This window comes from Megachile rotundata, chromosome 6 (genome assembly GCF_050947335.1).
Source record: "Megachile rotundata isolate GNS110a chromosome 6, iyMegRotu1, whole genome shotgun sequence".
Lineage (NCBI taxonomy): Eukaryota > Metazoa > Arthropoda > Insecta > Hymenoptera > Megachilidae > Megachile > Megachile rotundata.
In genome coordinates, this window is record NC_134988.1 from 17,638,290 (window position 1) to 17,655,387 (window position 17,098).

Genomic DNA, 17,098 nt, shown 5'->3' on the forward strand with positions numbered 1-17,098 from the left:
AGAGGAGATAGGGAAGCAATTCATAGGGAATCATCGACTGCGAGCTCGAACGAACGGGTCGAGCGTTGAAAAGAAAGTTTAATTACGCGAATAGAAGCGTCGATTCTACAATACAATTGGCAATTGGCCCCGTTGGAATTATCCGAAACTCACACCGTTTTATCTCCACCGGTTTAAGAGGAGTTAATGCCTGGAATCGTCCCGTGCTCTCCGGCTTCAAGTTTCGCTTTCCAAACGACCTAGTCGTCTCCACCTATTAAACGCTTTCAAAAACACCCGTCGTCGTTGGATTGCTTTAATTATCGTTGATTACATCGTTTTAATCCGTACTCTCCGCACCTAGGCTCGTTAACTTTTACGCTTTAACCATAATATTCTGACTCCGACTACGGCTTTGCGTTTATCTCTTAGCATAACACACGCGTATGTACATATCCGCGCTTAGCCATCGCGTATAGACAGTTCATAATTGTTGACACGTTATTTTATTTTAAATATGCAGGATGAGTTAGTTAAAATAAAATGGTTACATTCTTTCCATTTTCAAAGAATTTTTATTTTTATTTTGAAAGTAACAATTCTGTTCTTGAGCAACTAATTAAAACTTGTACAAACTTTCCAGTGACTTACGAAACGTATTTGAATGGGAATACTGTACGTTATTTGTGCACGGACAGTAAAAGGATTAGTATCTACGAGCTGCTCATTATAGGAAGACGTTTCCGACAGATCAAAGGATGCGCATCGAGTGTTCTCCACTTGCGAGACAGAAGAAAAAGAAAAAAGGCATTTGACCGTCAAACGAGCAACGCTTTGCGGTTGGGCCACTGCAATTGATTAATAAACGCCTCGGTTAAACAAAAGTACCCCGCTGAGCGTTCACTGTGGGTTGTTAAGCTAGCTGGATGGGTCGCGTGCGACTAACTACGTACTCGACGCCATTGTTGTGGGGGTAGAATTCACGGTTCGATAAGTTCGCGGAAGATAAAATTGGACTGATAGTTACATCGGACTTGTCCCTTCGGTTCGGGACACGCGGATACTTTGTATAGCATTACAGGAAAGAGGATCGAAAGCGGTGGTATCTTTTCTTCCACGTGGAACAACCTGCTGGATCTCGGTCGGATCCTTATCCGACCCATAGATCTCTTTCTTAAGTCCGGAAGGCGTCGGAGCTGTTCTCGAGATCAAATCTTTCCGCGGTAGACGGGAAGCTATCGGGTATCGATCGTCGTATAAAACTGCCGGCAGACGCGTTTACGGTATGTATGTATCGTTGAATTTCCTTGTGTCAACCGTTTAACGACCCTCTGCTTTTCTCTGTTTAGGCTGTTCCGGGGATTCTCGAGCGTTTCGTGCCAGAAACGAGCGTGCTCTCGCAAACCCTAGACGCGATTGTTCCAAGGAAAGACGCGGAGAGACAACGAAAGACTTTCAAAGCAAGGGGACTTTACTTTGGTTCTTTGCATTCTTATTGGATCAGGAACGGAGAGTACCCGAAGAAGCATCTTATCGCGCGACATCGTTGCGTTAACAAACCTATTCTTCGACAAACGATAACGCTTTATCATAGGATCTTTTGTTTCCGATAAACAGATTCCCTCTTGTAGTGCGTCCGCAGTGTATACCGATCGGTTCACTCCCACGCCCGTAGCCACAGGATGGCGCATAATACCGAGACCGGCTTTCTCGCTAGTGCTTTCCGATTTATAGAAATAGTTCCTGTCCATCCTCATTATATATCCTTGCGTCTAAGGTACGGACCTGCTAGAATGCCTGCTAGAATGATACCGATCATTCGCGATACGGCGATCGAATTTTTGATTACTCCACTGATATAGTAAATAAAAACTGTGGAATAAATCGTTTGTACAGATAGCTTCGTTTCGAAGAAAAACGACTTCGAAAATAAGTTCGTTAGAGTACGCTGTTAAAACTTCCAGTCGTATCTCCGATCTAAAGTGTAATTTAACGCGAGTAAGATAAGTCGTTCTCGAAAACGAAGCTATCTATAAAGGATATTTATCCTGCGATTTCGTGTAAAATGGTTCGCTACACTTATCGAAGAAAAGTTAAAAAGGAACACGTGCACGATCGCGAATCGGAGCAGCGAATCGATCATTCGGCGGAAAGGAAACGTCGGATTTGGTATCGATGATACGTCGTCTCGTTAGCTTATCGACGAGGTCGGCGCGGGCGGCTAGAAAAAACGAGACATAGCGCAAGGATGAACCGAGCGCAAAAGCGGAGTCGGCTCGTTTGTTTACCGGCGGAACGTCGCTAAAGGAATAGGACAGGTCTCGAGACGAGGCGAGCGAAGAAAGAAACGAAAGAAGAAGAAAAAGAGTAAAAAGAGGAAGAAGAAGAACAACAACAACAACGAGGTCCCAAGGCTCGTCGAATGGTTGAATCGGCAGGGAGCGTAGGTATAGGTCTAGGAAGCGAGGGAGCGGAGTGGCTCGCGGCGGGCGTACGAGTGGCGAGTTGCGCGCGCAATCGTGCGGTGGGGATCAGCCGTGCGGTAGTCGCGAGAGGGCCGGCGCCCCCTCCGCATCTCTCTCCTCGTCTGGTTCGGAGCCGCAGAACGGCGCACCGTGTGTCGAGCCAAGCCGAGCCGAGCCGAGTCGGTCAATACTCCGGGCAACGCGGTGGTGAGAGCACACGACGCTCGCCCGTACTCGTGCACGCTGTCGCTCGTCGTAAGCGACGAGTCTCGCTACGGATTTTTCTTTCGCGTCTTCGCGACTCCACGTAAAACGCGTGGTTCCCGAAGGGACGAGTAGGCAGGATCGAATAGACACCGGTCTATTCTCGCCGGTAGCTCGCGAATGATACGCGAGCGCACGCACGGAGACACGCGTGCGAGCCAACGCGTCGAGTCGTATAGTTTTCCTCTGGCGTGTGACCGCTAGCTCTCTAGACTGGTTCTGCGTTTAAGCGAAGCGTTCTCGATTCGAACCAGCCGCCGTTTACCACGTTCGCGATCCGACGATGCGAGCCTGCTCCGTGCGCGAGTCGTAGGCGACCGAAAAGACAGTGTCAGGACACGTTCCACGGTGGTGAGACGCGACCGTGACACGAGACCGCCGTGGTCGGGGGTCCCGTGCACCAGGTACTTTGGCGGTAGTGCGCGTCTCGATTACTCGCGGACAGTGGGTGCATCCTCGTGCGACGATCCGACGAATCCACGGTGTATCCGATCCCGTGAAAGAGCAGCCTACCGAAACGAAACGACGTACAACGATGCATCCTGGAGCGTGATGGACAAGGTCGCAGCCAGCAGCTTCCAACAGCTACGCCTCGCCGGCATACTCATGGATACGTGGATATTCTTCCTGTTCGTCGCCATTGCCGGTGAGTCTGCATTCTTCGATCCTTCTCGTTATCGAGCACACGGCTCCGATCCGTCTCTACCGATCTTATCGAACGTCGTTCCGAAATCATCGAGCTTGTCCCGAGCGTGTTCCTCTCGATGTTCGCTCGGTCCCGGTATCGATTCGACGAGCTTTTGCTCGCGGCGTGACTCGGTCCGCGTGCTGTCACTCGACGCGTCGATACGCATTACGTATGCACAACAGGCACGTGCGGCACGCTGAGTAAGTGCGTCGTATCTGTGCCACGGTTCAGGCTCCACTCGATTCATTCAACGCGGAGAGATCGGAGAGAGGGAGAGACCGATGCCACTTTCGTTCTTAGCTCGCGAACCACCAGCATTCCGTTTTTGGATCGCTTCAAGGCTCTCTGACGCGACGACCGTTCGAGGAATCGACCCGAATCGGTCCGTGTCGTAAGAGAAAATATGGTTAGCCGTGCACGCCGCCTCTCCGTGCGTCTCGAAACGCGATTCTTTTGTCAGTTCGCGTACCGCTTGCCTTCCTTTCGATTATTCCAGCTAGCTTGTTTGCGTTTGCCTCTAGCGGAAACCTCGTGGGGTGTAGGCGCCACCGAGCACACGCTTGGACGGTGCACGCTGTCCTACGGATAGCGCCATACGATGCCAGATGGCTGACGATCGTAGCGACGAACCAAAGGGAATTGGCCAGTTCTTTTCCTTTCTCGCGCTGTCAGCTTCTCTCTCCTTCGAATTCTCGATCTATCGTCCCCCTGGTCACATTATATCCTTTTGTTTCTATGCGTCGAGGTGGATTTCCTTTTTCGGTCCGTTCCTCTTCACGAATTTCGATTTATCGTTTTCTCGCGGCTTTCACTCGTTTTCTCTAACGGTAGTCGGTTTTGCTCGTAATTCGTTGGTCGTGTTTCTCCTTCTCTATTCGTATCAACGATTCGCGCAGTCTGCTACCACCCTGTGTGTACCCTCTTCCATTTCGTAGCCAGGCGGTCCGTCGATGCACTCGTGCGTGAGAATCGACGGAAACGGAAGCAACTATCCTCGACCGTGCTCGTCGAATCTCATTTAGGATCGTGACGGTCCAAGGGAGACCGTCTCACGTACAATCTCGATACCGATTTTCCCCCTTGGTCGTCTCGGTAATTGCCTGGCATGGCGGCGAATCGATCGATCGAAAGTTCCATCGCGATTTCGAGAACGTGCAACCCCGCAGGCGAAGTAACCGATAAATACGGCGACAGCGTTTACGAATTCGTTTAATTCGGATTCGTATTTCTGAACGTAAAGCGATTAGGAGCAACAACGAAATTCCGACGTGGTCGTCGAACCGCGAACTTATCCTTCCGTTAGAAATCGATCGTAAAGTAGCCGAGTGATTCTCGAATACGCGTTTTCACCTCGGCATATCGAACGACCAGTACCTATCTCGTGCTCGTCGACACAGAATCACATTCTGCTCGACTTAGTAGAGTGCCATTCACATTCATTCGGAACACTCGAAAACGGACGAAGTGGATAAGCAGCACTGTGATTACGGCTATAGGGAGTACTTTGGCGTTAACGTCACCGAGACGATGCCAAGTATCGCATTCTTTTTCAATGGTACTACTCCCACTCGTTTCATCGGCTCGCGCTTCACGCGATAAGCTTCCGCTTCGTCTTGTTTTCGCGGATATATATTAGTTTTCATTCATCGAACGCTTACGGAACTCGTAACGAATCAATTACCGTTGCACCGAGTTCTGTGTCGTATTCGAGTTTCGAGCCTTTCAACGTTTCGAGATTGCATCGTGCATCATTCATCGTTCAACGGAACTATTATTTGATGCATTTTATTCGCGTTTATTCGCGTTTGTCGTGCCTTTATACCTTTACAAAGACCGTTCGACGGTATCTGTCTTCTCCATCGCATCCGATTCGATCTTTCCTCCGTTGAAAAGACTCGGTTTCGTACTACAAATTACTTTACCATCCGAGATATACCTGAAAGTCCATTTTCTTGTATCGAGAATGACGTTTTGGAGCTCGAAAGATGGATGCATCGTCTTTACACCTTTCAGATAAATAACATTCTTTTCCTTGCAGTTCGAAGCTTATCGTACGAAATCGAGTTACCGACGGGAAATGTCGATCGATGCGCGTCTATTTTCGCGTAACGTTATTACGATACGGTACACGATGGAAGAATTTACGCGCAGTTTTGAATTTCGTTGAGCAAAGTTCCCAAGGTTGAGAAAAACCTTTCGTTCGTTTAAAAAGCGTGTACCTCGTAATAATATAGTCGTGTACCGACAGGTTTTTCTAGTCCCCGTTCTGCGTTATACGCCTTCCTCTTTCTATTTCATTATCCGTGCGAGCGATACTTCATACCTGACTCGTGCACGATCTAGGAATTCTCATTACCTTTTCGTGGCACGGGGCACATTCATCAGGTGTCAAATAAAATTCGCGCGAGTCTTCCTTACTTAAACTTTAACAAAGATCTACACTCCCAGCCTGGTAGGTACACGACGCAGTTATTTCGCTATTCTGACCGTCCGGATGAATTAAGAATGTCTTGCTCGAAAAAGCACAATAATCCGTTATCTTTGTCGCCCGTTTCAAACTCGTCCACCTTGTATCCTCGTCCACTTTCCCTTCGAAGCCGTAGTTTACGACAAGGTTTCTATTGTTCCGTGTAACATCGCCACCTCTTCGCGATAGTTGCTCGAAACTTTAAAGTGGCTGAAATAATTAAAGAATTCGTTATCACGGGCCCTCTTAACCGAGCCAAAGCGATTTCGCTTCTCGTACCAACGGTTGCGCCCTCTTTTATCTTCTCGTTCTTGTTTCCCCTTCAAACTTTTCGATAAGTGCTACAAGTGTTTTCCAGGATCAAAGAAGTGAAAAACATTGGCTGTTGTTCTGAAATTAGAAAGGAAAGGAGTAATCGATAGAGACCTCAAAGCCGTTTTTTCTTTACGAGACTCGTTTATTTTGCGTCTAGGTATCGTAACAGTCTGTAAACGTTCACAACGAGAAGTTCTTTTTATTTGCTAATCCTCGCGATCGTAAAAGAGAAGCATCGGTACTATAGTACCTAATAAGAGCGTTCACTCCTCGTACAAATGTTCTGCTCGTATTCTGCGAATTCGACAGAGCATACGGAGCGACTCGTCGATACGCGATAACTACGGTTGCTCGATAAAATTCCAGAAATGGTCGATAACGGGATTGGTACGTTTTCATATACGGAAAGGAAAAAAAAGGAGCACGGGAAGCTCGATCGACCGTAGCGCGGGTGGTTGGTGGTCATGGTCGGTTCTGTTAAGATTTCGCGATACATGGTAGGTCGTCTTGGCAACGAAGTCGAATGATTTCACGGGGTCTCTGGTGCCAGCTACATCGACCGTTGTAACGAACTCGAAGCGAGGGGACGAGAGGAGGGCAAAGGTAGGTAGGTAGGTAGGCAAGGTAGACAAGGTAAGGCCAAGGGTTCTGGCCAGAGAAACCCTGTCGAGAGACAAGCGTACCTCTCATCCAGAACTCGTATCCCTTAGAATGCGAGCAAGAGCAGGTGTTCTAGGCGATATACGCTTTGTCCTGTCGGTTTTTATTCTTGGCTGCCCCATCTGTACCTACGCGAAATCCGCCCGCTACGATAATATGAACAGCTGTGTTTTTCCTTACGTTTCTTACTCCTATCCTTTTTCCCTCGAAATATACGATACTGGATGGGAGAAGTTTTTCTCCCGTTTTATTCGGTACTCGGAGAGACGTTCCCGTTCCGTGCATCGTTTTGTGAAAGAAAATCGAAGAATCGCTTTGGACACGACAGTGTACCTGAGCCAAGCGTTGCTTCAACGAACCCTTTGAGTCTACAAGTACGAGGATACCCTTGGTGAACGTGGGAGGAAAGCAAAAAGTCAAATATAATAGCGACTCTCTCTCTCTTTTCCTCTCTGCCTTTTCCGCTTTATTTGAAATCGATCTCTGGCCACGAGATACCCATATCCGATTCGACGAACGCGAATCCGCGTATCGAATGGCGAAGCGCTTTTTTCGTGCTTGTCGTATAAACGTTTCGTTTGCCGTGTCGCGGATTTCGCACGGTCATCCGCGAACAACTGCCTGCCGTTTCCTATGCATTCCCTTCGCTTGTTATCCGACAAATCCAAAGCACGTTTCGATCTCGTATCCACTCTTTGTCTAATCGAATTAACTTTCTGCATATCGTGTTTGCTTATCGATTTCCATTTTCTCGTGTACCGTTCCTCGCGCACGATCACGTAGACACCGGAACTTCTCGTTTATCCGCGTTAGATGAGAAATCCTGTACGGACAAAGTTTTTACTCGTCTCGCGAAACGGTCTGTAGGTTTCGTAAGTCCGGGCTAGGATCGACCCGGTTTCATCCGAAGGTTAATAGTCGATGTTCGACGAAGCATACACGTACGTTGAAATCCGCGAAAAATAGAGATCGGAGCAGAATAGTGGTCCGGAATCTGGCCATTATTATCTACTAAGCTTCTGCCAGCTCGCTTATTACTGGGTCCGGAACTCTTGATCCCTTACACACCGGGTGTCTCGAAAATCGTAAATTCTTCGCGATAAAAGTCGTCGAAAAGCGTTTCATTTTGTTTCTTAAAATTTTCGTGCTCGCTAAATAGGACTCACTGGCGGCTAACGAGTCTGGCAAAGGTAGATAAAAGTCGACTCTTGAAATCTCGTCGGTTCGCGGCATTTCGGGTAGAACCTCGTGATTTTAAACGCAAATGAAAATCGTGGTCGACGTCGAACGAAAGAATGCATTTCCTCGTGCCTGCGACGCGACGGCTGTGAAATTGCACCGACGCTACTTTTGTCCGCGCAGAAGAGCACGTACTTCCTACTCGCGAAATTCTCGCGCGAAAGAACGGTGCAGTTTCGCCACCCTTTCGAGCACCCGCAACCTCCGGTAAACCTCTAAGCTTCCCAGCCCACTTGTACCTCCTCTTCTTTCTCTTTTTCCTTTCTTCTTTGCCTATATAGTTCACGCCGCGATACAATAAGGGGACTTCATTTACCGTTATTGCGGAGTCAGTTTAATTTCGGTGATAGTTGCTCGACTGCGAAACTAGGTTAGTCCGCGTTTTTTTTATAAACGTTTCAATTCTATCTCGCCTAGCGTTGATTTTAGCCATTTAATTACTCGAATTCTATCGGAAAAAATACCGGTTTGGCCTTGCGAAGAGTTACTATTGTTTCACCGGATTTCACGGAAAAGAACAAAATTTTGTTTCGGAAAAAGAAAATCAAACATTTGAATGTTCGGAAGAATGGATATGAAATCGTCGTTACGTCCTATTTTCTAACAGAACAAAACTATCGATGAAAGCCAATCGATGCGCAACGACGGATTTAAAAAACGAATCGTCTGTCCGAGAAAAGGCAATCGTCGTCGTTGATAGTCGAGTTCTATATTTCCCAGAAATATTTTCCACCGGGATACTTTCACAGGAATATAGTCCACTGGGATTTTTCTGCCGGCTTGAAAATACCTTCTCTCGATTCTCGTAGCTCGTCGAAATTAAGAGCGCGTCCGCGATGGAGCAGTCTTTATACCGTCGACGCGGATCTCCTTCTCTCTTCCTCCTTCCTGCTTTCGTACGCTTTACCAGAGAAAATCGGCAAGAGACACTGAATTCGTTCTATTCGTCGACGGTTGTGCTTCTTGGCTCGCAAAGAATTACCGGAACAGTATATAGGTCGAGCGTTACAAGCGTCTTAGGCAAAAGAAAAACCCAACGATACTTATTTCCATTAAAACGCATACGCTATTGCCAGGAGACGTTGGTTAAAGCGTCTTATGCGCTGAAATCGATCGCATTTTACTGCTCGCATATACTCCTCGCTACATTATACAGCTGAAAATGAATCTGGGTCGCCGGGGACAACGGCGATCGACTGCTGGTTATTATCCAGGTACCTAAAGACTTTCTACGTTTTTGGCTTTTGGCATCTCTGCGGCACCCAGCTGTTGCGTTATACTCAATGTACCGCAAACGATAATCAATTTAGCGTAACTTTTATCGATTGACATTTGCTAACAGAATTGTTATAGAATGAAACGCGTTGGCGTTAAATTTGTTGGCGTCTAAAATGGGAAACGTTGAGATAATATTTCCGTGTTTACGAAACGATGGAAACGAGGATGACTTACCGGTTAGAGAAACAGGTATCTCTTGCAAGTCGTAGAGACGATATCGTGCAGAGGCAAATCGTTGTCAGTTTAGCGGGGTTGTAGTTGTAGCCTTGATCGCTGGCAACGGCTTTACCGGTGGATTTTAGACATCTCCGATCAGCTTGTGTTTAAGCTCGCCAACGAATCTGTCGGATCAAGCTGAACCAGACTCGAAAGTCTCGAGCACCCGTTAAATCCCTCTAATGAGATATAGTTTCCGTTAACGTAATCGGGTCGGCTTATCCGTCTATAAATACACCTTGAATCGTGGTTTCGTTGCTCATTTTCTATCCCCGCGTTGTTCAAGTTTTCTACGTCGCGCACGATGCATCCCGTGACCAATCAAACGGTCTATCTTGATCGACGCACGAGAGAAGAGACGTCGATCCACGAATTTTACCTCTGGATTTTCCTCTCGATATTTCAGTTTGCGTCGCAACGAGAGCAACGTCGATTTCAAAACGCGAACGAGATGCGAGTCACGATCGACGCGTTGAACGATGCGTGTCGAGGGAAATCTGATTTGCAACGTCGATATCTTCTCGTGGTCGTTAATAGGGAGCACCTATCTATCGTTCGACGAATTCGTATCGTTCGATCGCGTATCGTATCGCGATATATTCGGATCGTTTCTCCGCGAGCTCGAATTGGTTTAAGGCCTCTTTGAATTTCGAAATTCGGTTCTACACACGGTTCGCTGACGCCATAATTTAGTTCAAATACTATTTTATTCAATTGGCGAGTGCAAACTGATTTACGTTGCAATATTCAAAGCATGCACGCTGCAACTCCCATAATTCCTGGAAGGTCTAACGTTTCCTCGGTGAGTCATAATTAAGCGAAGAAGTCTCCGAATCTTTTTACGATCTCGGTGCCTATAAAACCGTACCTTAATGCGGTTTACCGGATTCTTTCTCCATATTTCATTAATCCAGTGAAAATTTTAAAGTCCGAGAACGAGTTCCCCTCGTCGATGTGGTTCTTGTTTCGCGATCGTGGCGTCCTTCCGTATCGCACACGTAACGATGTTAACGTCACGGATCGCAGTTTTATCGTGGCCAGTTTGAAAACGTCGAACTCCGAGAGAAATTCAATTTAAAATGACGTCGATTTACAGGTTCGCGTGCTTAAAATTCGAAACGACGTCGCTTTGCTCCATCCCGCTCTCTCTTTTCCTCTCTCGGTGTTTCGACGCTGTCAACGACACGGGTCGCAGTTTCAGGTGTTGCAACCAGTTCGAAGCCGGGTACCTGTGTACATACACCGTACGAAGCTGAGTAACCGAGTTACTCGGTACTGTGCGCTTACCGATGATACGAATTACAGGCTTACAGCACCATAGACGTGCACGGCGTGTATATTACCTCGTTAACGTGGCGCCGAACTTCGACGTTCACTCCCGCCACGAGACAACAGCTCGCTCGACTTGCTTGCCAGCACCCTATCGAAATTAACGTAATACTGTTTCCTATAGGACGTCTTTTAGGGGTGTATAATTTCAGGAGTAATTTTGTTTCCCCGCTCGATCGTGGTCCTCGCCTTACCTAATACGCGTTCAACGTTTTCATTGTTAACATCGATTACAGTCGCTCAGGAAATATTAGATCGATGCATTGTTTTTTTAAAATAAGAAACTCGAAGTTACTTTAACTCGGTCATTTAGCTCGGTGGTCGTAACGTTTATAGTTCGATGAAGAGAGAAAATGGACAAGCGGTATTAATGGGAACAATTTGTACAGCCCGAACGCAATTAACCCTAAATTTTTCCAAACGGTAGGAGGGTCCGCGAGTTCGTAACGAACGATTCTCGCGATTGGCGAATCCTCGACCCCTCGATGGGAAGTTCGATCGACCTTCCCGCTATTCTCTTCTAATTAATGGGCATATTAATTAATAATAACAACGAAGGCAGGGTCGTAAGTCAATTAGCCCGTCTAGCGCGGCTGTGATAATGCCGAGCGGGCTGCTACTACGTCTTGAAACACGCGAACAGCATGTACATTACCTTGTTACCTTGTGTCCTCGAAAGTTGCCGAGTAACTCGCGTCTCGAGACACGTATACGAGTAAAGTTCTCTCGGCGACTTGTATTTCTTACCCGTTTTCGGCCTCGAGGCTGCTCGACTTGTCCGTTAGACAATAACGCGTTGAATTACCAGCGTGATTATTGCGCTTCGACGATAACTCGCGTTCCCGGGTCGCGAACCTCGCGCAATTTCAATTGGGAAAAGTTGACGCGACTCGCGAGGGAATTTTCTCGTGCATCCTGTGGCTCCAAGTTGGAGAAGTTGTCGGTTCGCTTGGGAATATCGAGAGCGATTCAAAGTCTTCGTTGAATGCGGAAACGTCACGAAAAAGTACGCTCGTTTCGAACGGGGTTGAAGCGCGTTCGGAGATCGTTGGAACAGTGCTAGCGTGCTCGATGATGGCACGCTAACAAGTCGAACAAAAGAAAAGAAATACGAATTTGAGCGAATTTTTCCTCTCGGTGTACGCGTTTGAGGCCATTAGTCAACCGAAACAGACAGCGCACAAGAACGTATTTCGTCGGTGGTTATCGTGGAAACCATGCTCGGTACATCGATCGCAAACCGTAAGAAGGGAAAACGGAAGACGATGCAGCGTATAGCGTTATTTACATATTATACATGGCACGAGAGAGACAAGTTGCACGTTTCATTTTCCCGGTTGCTTTATGTCCGTCCTTAACCAACGACCCACTGTGGCACGCAAAGTTTGCGTCTGGTAACGATGAAAATACCGTAGCAACGCTTAAGATACATTCAACGCGATCGTACACTGTTGTAATGCGGTAATAGCGGGCGCCAAGCCATTACGGTACTGACCGTGCAAACGAAACGCTTTAACGTCTTAAATATAGAAATTGCAATGTTCCGTGATCAACAAACGACTGCGCTAGATTCTATTTACATCTTCTCGAATATTTACTAGCCTCGCAGTTTCGAAAAGAGAATACTGAGCGCCGCGACTCTGGACAAATTCTTTGGAGCAGGTCTGCTCGACAAGTCTCAGCGGGTAGCTACCACGAAGAATTTTCAACTTCTCCGTCTGATCTGATCGGGATAGGACGCGAAACAGATAGCACAGGTTTCGAATCGAGCGTCCATTTAATACGTGTAAGCCCCGGTGCTGCCTATGACAGGGCGCACTATTCTCGCTGTATTTCGTGTGCTTGTACGATTTGTGTCCGCGGCACGAGCCACCGCTTCCTATCCTACGAAACAACAGAAGCTCATAAAACTCGTGGAAGCTTGACTCGGACAGCATCGTGTTGGACGATGATCGCGTCAAAGAAAATTCTGTTGTGCACGACTCAAAGCAACGAGCAGGCTACCGGTGATAAGAGAGTATAAGGGTGAGTCGGTGTTGTGTATAGCAGTCGGATCGTCGTGGTGGTCGTGGTCGTCTGTGTCAGAGTTCCGTGGGACACTCGAGACGAGTTCGCCGGCTCGCAGTCGGTCTAGCGAACAAGGGTGGAAGCGAGTGCCACTATATAGGATCGCGAGTGCCGACGGCAGTCCACTCAGACCTCCTCTTGTCTTCTCTTTTCGCTCCGCTTTCCACCTTTTTTTTTCCACCTCTCTTTTCGCGGAACAGAGCTTTCTCGCGAGAGATCCTCGACGATCACGCGATTACGTTGTAAAATGTTCGCGACATCGTTTGCGAGACCGCGCGGAAATTGAAATTCCCGCGAGACACCGATGTCGCTGCTGCGTTTTGTCGCGTCTATCCCGAAGGACAGACAACGTCCGACCTTGAATAAAGATCGATCGGTGGACACCGAACGTTCGATAGCCGATGGAATTTTTTAATTAGAGGATACACCGAATCGGAAAGGGCGATCTCGATGGAAAATAGTCGGAGTCAAATTCCAAGGGAGAAACTTTTTTAATATGCTCGGAAGGTTGATCGGTAGAGCGCGTTCGATCGGGGAAGAGAATTCGAGTTGGAAAAGTACGCAGCTACTCGGGTTAAAGTCGGATCTGTATGATAAAAGGGATCGCCGTTGGCGGCTCGTTATCATGGTTCCGCGAAAACTGCGCTACCTTGTCCCTCTAATACTTTGGAACGTATGAAATTTTCATGGGACAAACGTATCGCGGGAGCCGTTCACGGAAACGTAACCTCTTGGTATTCTTTGTTAAAGCGGGCCAAAGCCTGCGCAAAGTTTCGCGTTCCACCGTTTCGAAGTTGCGGAATGCATAATGTCCCTGTGCAAACTACTTTGCACGGAGAAAGTGGAAGTATCAAAAGCTCGTGAACGATGATTTTCGAAACGCGTTGCTCGAAATCTTCTTACTCGAAAGGGAAAATCCGTCGTTACGGTAGTCGATCGTGGCATTAAAATTCGATCGATCCTTCGTTCGAAATTACCAGGTAGTCATAAGGATCTCTCGAATACTCTACTTCCGATTTATAGGGAGTTGAGAAGTCACGTTACGCAACGGAGATTCAGACTGGAAACTTCGGACCGGAGTCGCGTTAATGACTTTTGTCCGGACTCGTGTTTTTGGAAACGCGTTTGCTTGTCTCCCAAAAGTTCTCCTGGGAAAAGCAAAGGTCGTTAATTTCCTCCTGGAATAACGTACCTTCGTACTTTCGTTGCATTTTAACGGTTGGACGACAGTCGATTCTTTACATTATGCATATGATCGATGCTCGATATAATATCGACGAGCGAGAGAATTTATTAATTGAAATAAAAATTCTCGCTGTGAAAAAGATGGATAGAAAAATATGGAAAAGAGATGTTTCAATTTCATTGAACGGACTGGGTTGCAGCATTTTGCAATCGTTCTCGTTCTTTTAACGTTTCTCGGTTTCATAACAATCTGTCGCGAATGTTCGGATCGTGGTATGACGTGTGTGGCGCATAAATGCAAGCAGAGAATCTTGGAAACACGGAAGCCACGAATCTAGCGCACGATCACGCGCACATACCGGGGAGCTGCGTGCATGTGCAGTTGCATGTGCACGTACGAGGATATATATGGAGCTTGGGTCAAAGCGAGGGCGGAGAAAGAAGGAAAGAAAAGACTCGCGTTGAACGATACGTTGACTCGTAAGAACGTCACGAGAAATAATCGTGAAAAACTGATTCGCGTACGAAGGTGCAATTAATCGACGTTACTGTAACAATTGGCCATGCAAACGAGAACAATGCACTTACGGTTAGACACGCGAGGGAATCGAATCGTCGAAGAAGAAAGGTAAACGACGAAAAGAAGAAACGCAACCGGTAACGCACCGTTCCTTGCATTTTACGATGCAACGGTATACACCGAGCGCTTTGCCGGAGTCAGCAAACTTTCTGATTATTCGATAATTAAATAACACGATCTAGAACAGATTCATGCAACTCCCGCGGGACGGTTGTTTTAATTTCGTGCTCTTCGAACGTACAAGATCGATAATGAATAGAACGGTGAAATCGAGACAGCGAAATAAGCACAGAACCAGCTACTTGGTAGCACCGTTACGCGAATAGTTTCGCGTTCGATCGTACGAAACAAGAAATACCTCCGCGGCACGGGAAACAAATTTCGCTTCTGATTTAATGGAGAAGCACGAAGTTAATTTAGTTTCATCGAGGATCGTCGTGCATCCGATGACGCGTTACGGTCTCCGAAGAATTATTACACGACTGTTCTTCCCTTTCTCGCGCGAGTATAATCAATTAGAGGAGTTTCGGTCCTCTCGAGGATCGTCAAACTTCTTTCCCTTCGCTTTTTACTTCATTTTCTTTAGCCGTACTCGCGAAAGACGACGAACGGCACAGTCGGGTCGAGGCAGTTCGTTTCTTCGTGATTATTTGCATTGTTCGTTTAGCCTGCTTTGACGAATACTTCCGCGAACGGTATACGAACTATTCTCGAGCTTGTTCCTCCGCGAAATTCTACATAGGATGCACACAGGTACATACATTAAGTACGTGTCAAGAGTGTACGCGTCTTCGCGGTTGCGTTAGATTACGAGCGTACGTGTCAGTGCGTCTTCAACGTTCTTGATTTTCTGTCGTGTTCCAGTTTCTGCTTCGCGTTTGTTCGTGCATTTGCACATTCAACGCGACATCTGTCCAATATCTGCTCGACGATTCGCCATTGGTTTCTCTTTCCTCGGCGATCGTCCGTTTTCCCCGCTTTCCGTTCGATTCATAAATTACGGATAAACGGGAACACGAGTTTAATCGTGTCTTGCTTCATTCGATCTAAGCGTTACGATGCACGAAAACTTTATGGAACCTTTTTTATCGTCTAGAATCAACGATATTGCTCATCGATAAATATCATCGATTCGATGAAGCTGAAATTCCAGGTTAAACCGAAACCGACGAGCCGAAGATTGTCTTTGGGAAATAAACCGCGTGTACGTTAGTTGCCAGAAGGCGGTACACGGTGTCTCTGCCTCGTTTCAGCTCCGTCCAATTAACTTTCTTGCCGTGGGATACGGTTCTCTTTTTCCCTCGGTATACCCGCGTCTCTTTCGTTATGAATACTTCATTTGCCGTAGTGTTCAGCATTCAGGCCGGAAAAACAAATATCCGCTTGTAAAGTCTGGCTCCTCCGTATTCCGCTAGGAATGCTCGACGAAGAAACTCCATTTCTCCAGATGGATATACAGGAGGACAGTTTCCGTCATTCCGCATTCCGTGCATCGGATGGATTAAGTTTGTGCACGAGCAGAGAGTACTCTGGGCCTCTTAAATTGCACCGATCCGAGCTGGGATTCCCGTTTTCCAACGAGGACCTCCAGTTTTGAAGACTCCCACTCCTGTCCCAACCCTTTATCCTCGATCCACGACTTTCACGATCCGACCCGTAAACTCGTCGCCGAACCTCAACGAAATGCACCTGGAAAATCGGATCAAACCGCAACGAGGCCTCATTAGGAACGGTCACTCGCGTGGTCCACTTAGCTGTTTTACGTGCACGTACGTGTAAACATACTTCCCGACTCGGTTGGCTTTCGCTTTGAATGCAAAGGCGAAATCGTCGTCTAGCGTATACGCTGTACGACGTACCGGGGTATAACGAGCCTCCGAGACCCACCGAGAAGGCATCCCTGGGATCTACTGGTCGGGTTAACGAATTTAACCATTTGCGTTCGAATTATTCTGCTGGTAACTCTAAAACAGTACGTAATCGCGTTAGAACAAGTTTGATAAGCTGACATTCGCCGAACCAAGAATTTCTTCAGAGAAATAATTCATTTCGGAAAAAGATTATTCGATCGTTGACTTATCGATTCGGCACTGGCAAAAGTGTCAAAGAAAGATAAAGATATTTGCTATTCCCGGCGGACGCATGCATTTACCATTCAATGCATACATTTGCCACAACGTTAATGTATGCTTTTACTAGTAAAAGTTTGAATTTCATTGCTTATGAATACATTTACTTATCAAGTTAGTATGCGCATACATTTACTAAATTAACACATTTATCGTAACATACATATACGTAAAATCTCGCACACGATTCGCTGTGTGTGCTAATTATAATTGCACAGTGGCCCGTTTGTTTATTCG

At 47.0% G+C, this 17,098-nt stretch overlaps 1 protein-coding gene across 3 annotated transcripts in view; it reads left to right on the top strand.

The window, feature by feature from the left end:
- Positions 1-569: 569 nt before the first annotated feature.
- The window catches only part of dtn (transmembrane protein 132C dtn), a 63,574-nt gene continuing 47,045 nt past the window's right edge, over positions 570-17,098 (top strand). The window contains exons 1-2 of one of the 3 annotated variants that reach the window (XM_076532375.1): positions 570-1,262; positions 1,329-3,354. In XM_076532375.1, coding sequence (XP_076388490.1) covers positions 3,261-3,354 — 94 coding nt within the window. In that variant the 5' untranslated portion in view covers positions 570-1,262; positions 1,329-3,260. Of the gene's footprint in view, positions 3,355-17,098 lie in introns of all 3 variants that reach the window. The other 2 variants (XM_076532374.1, XM_076532376.1) reach the window with 2 other exon arrangements.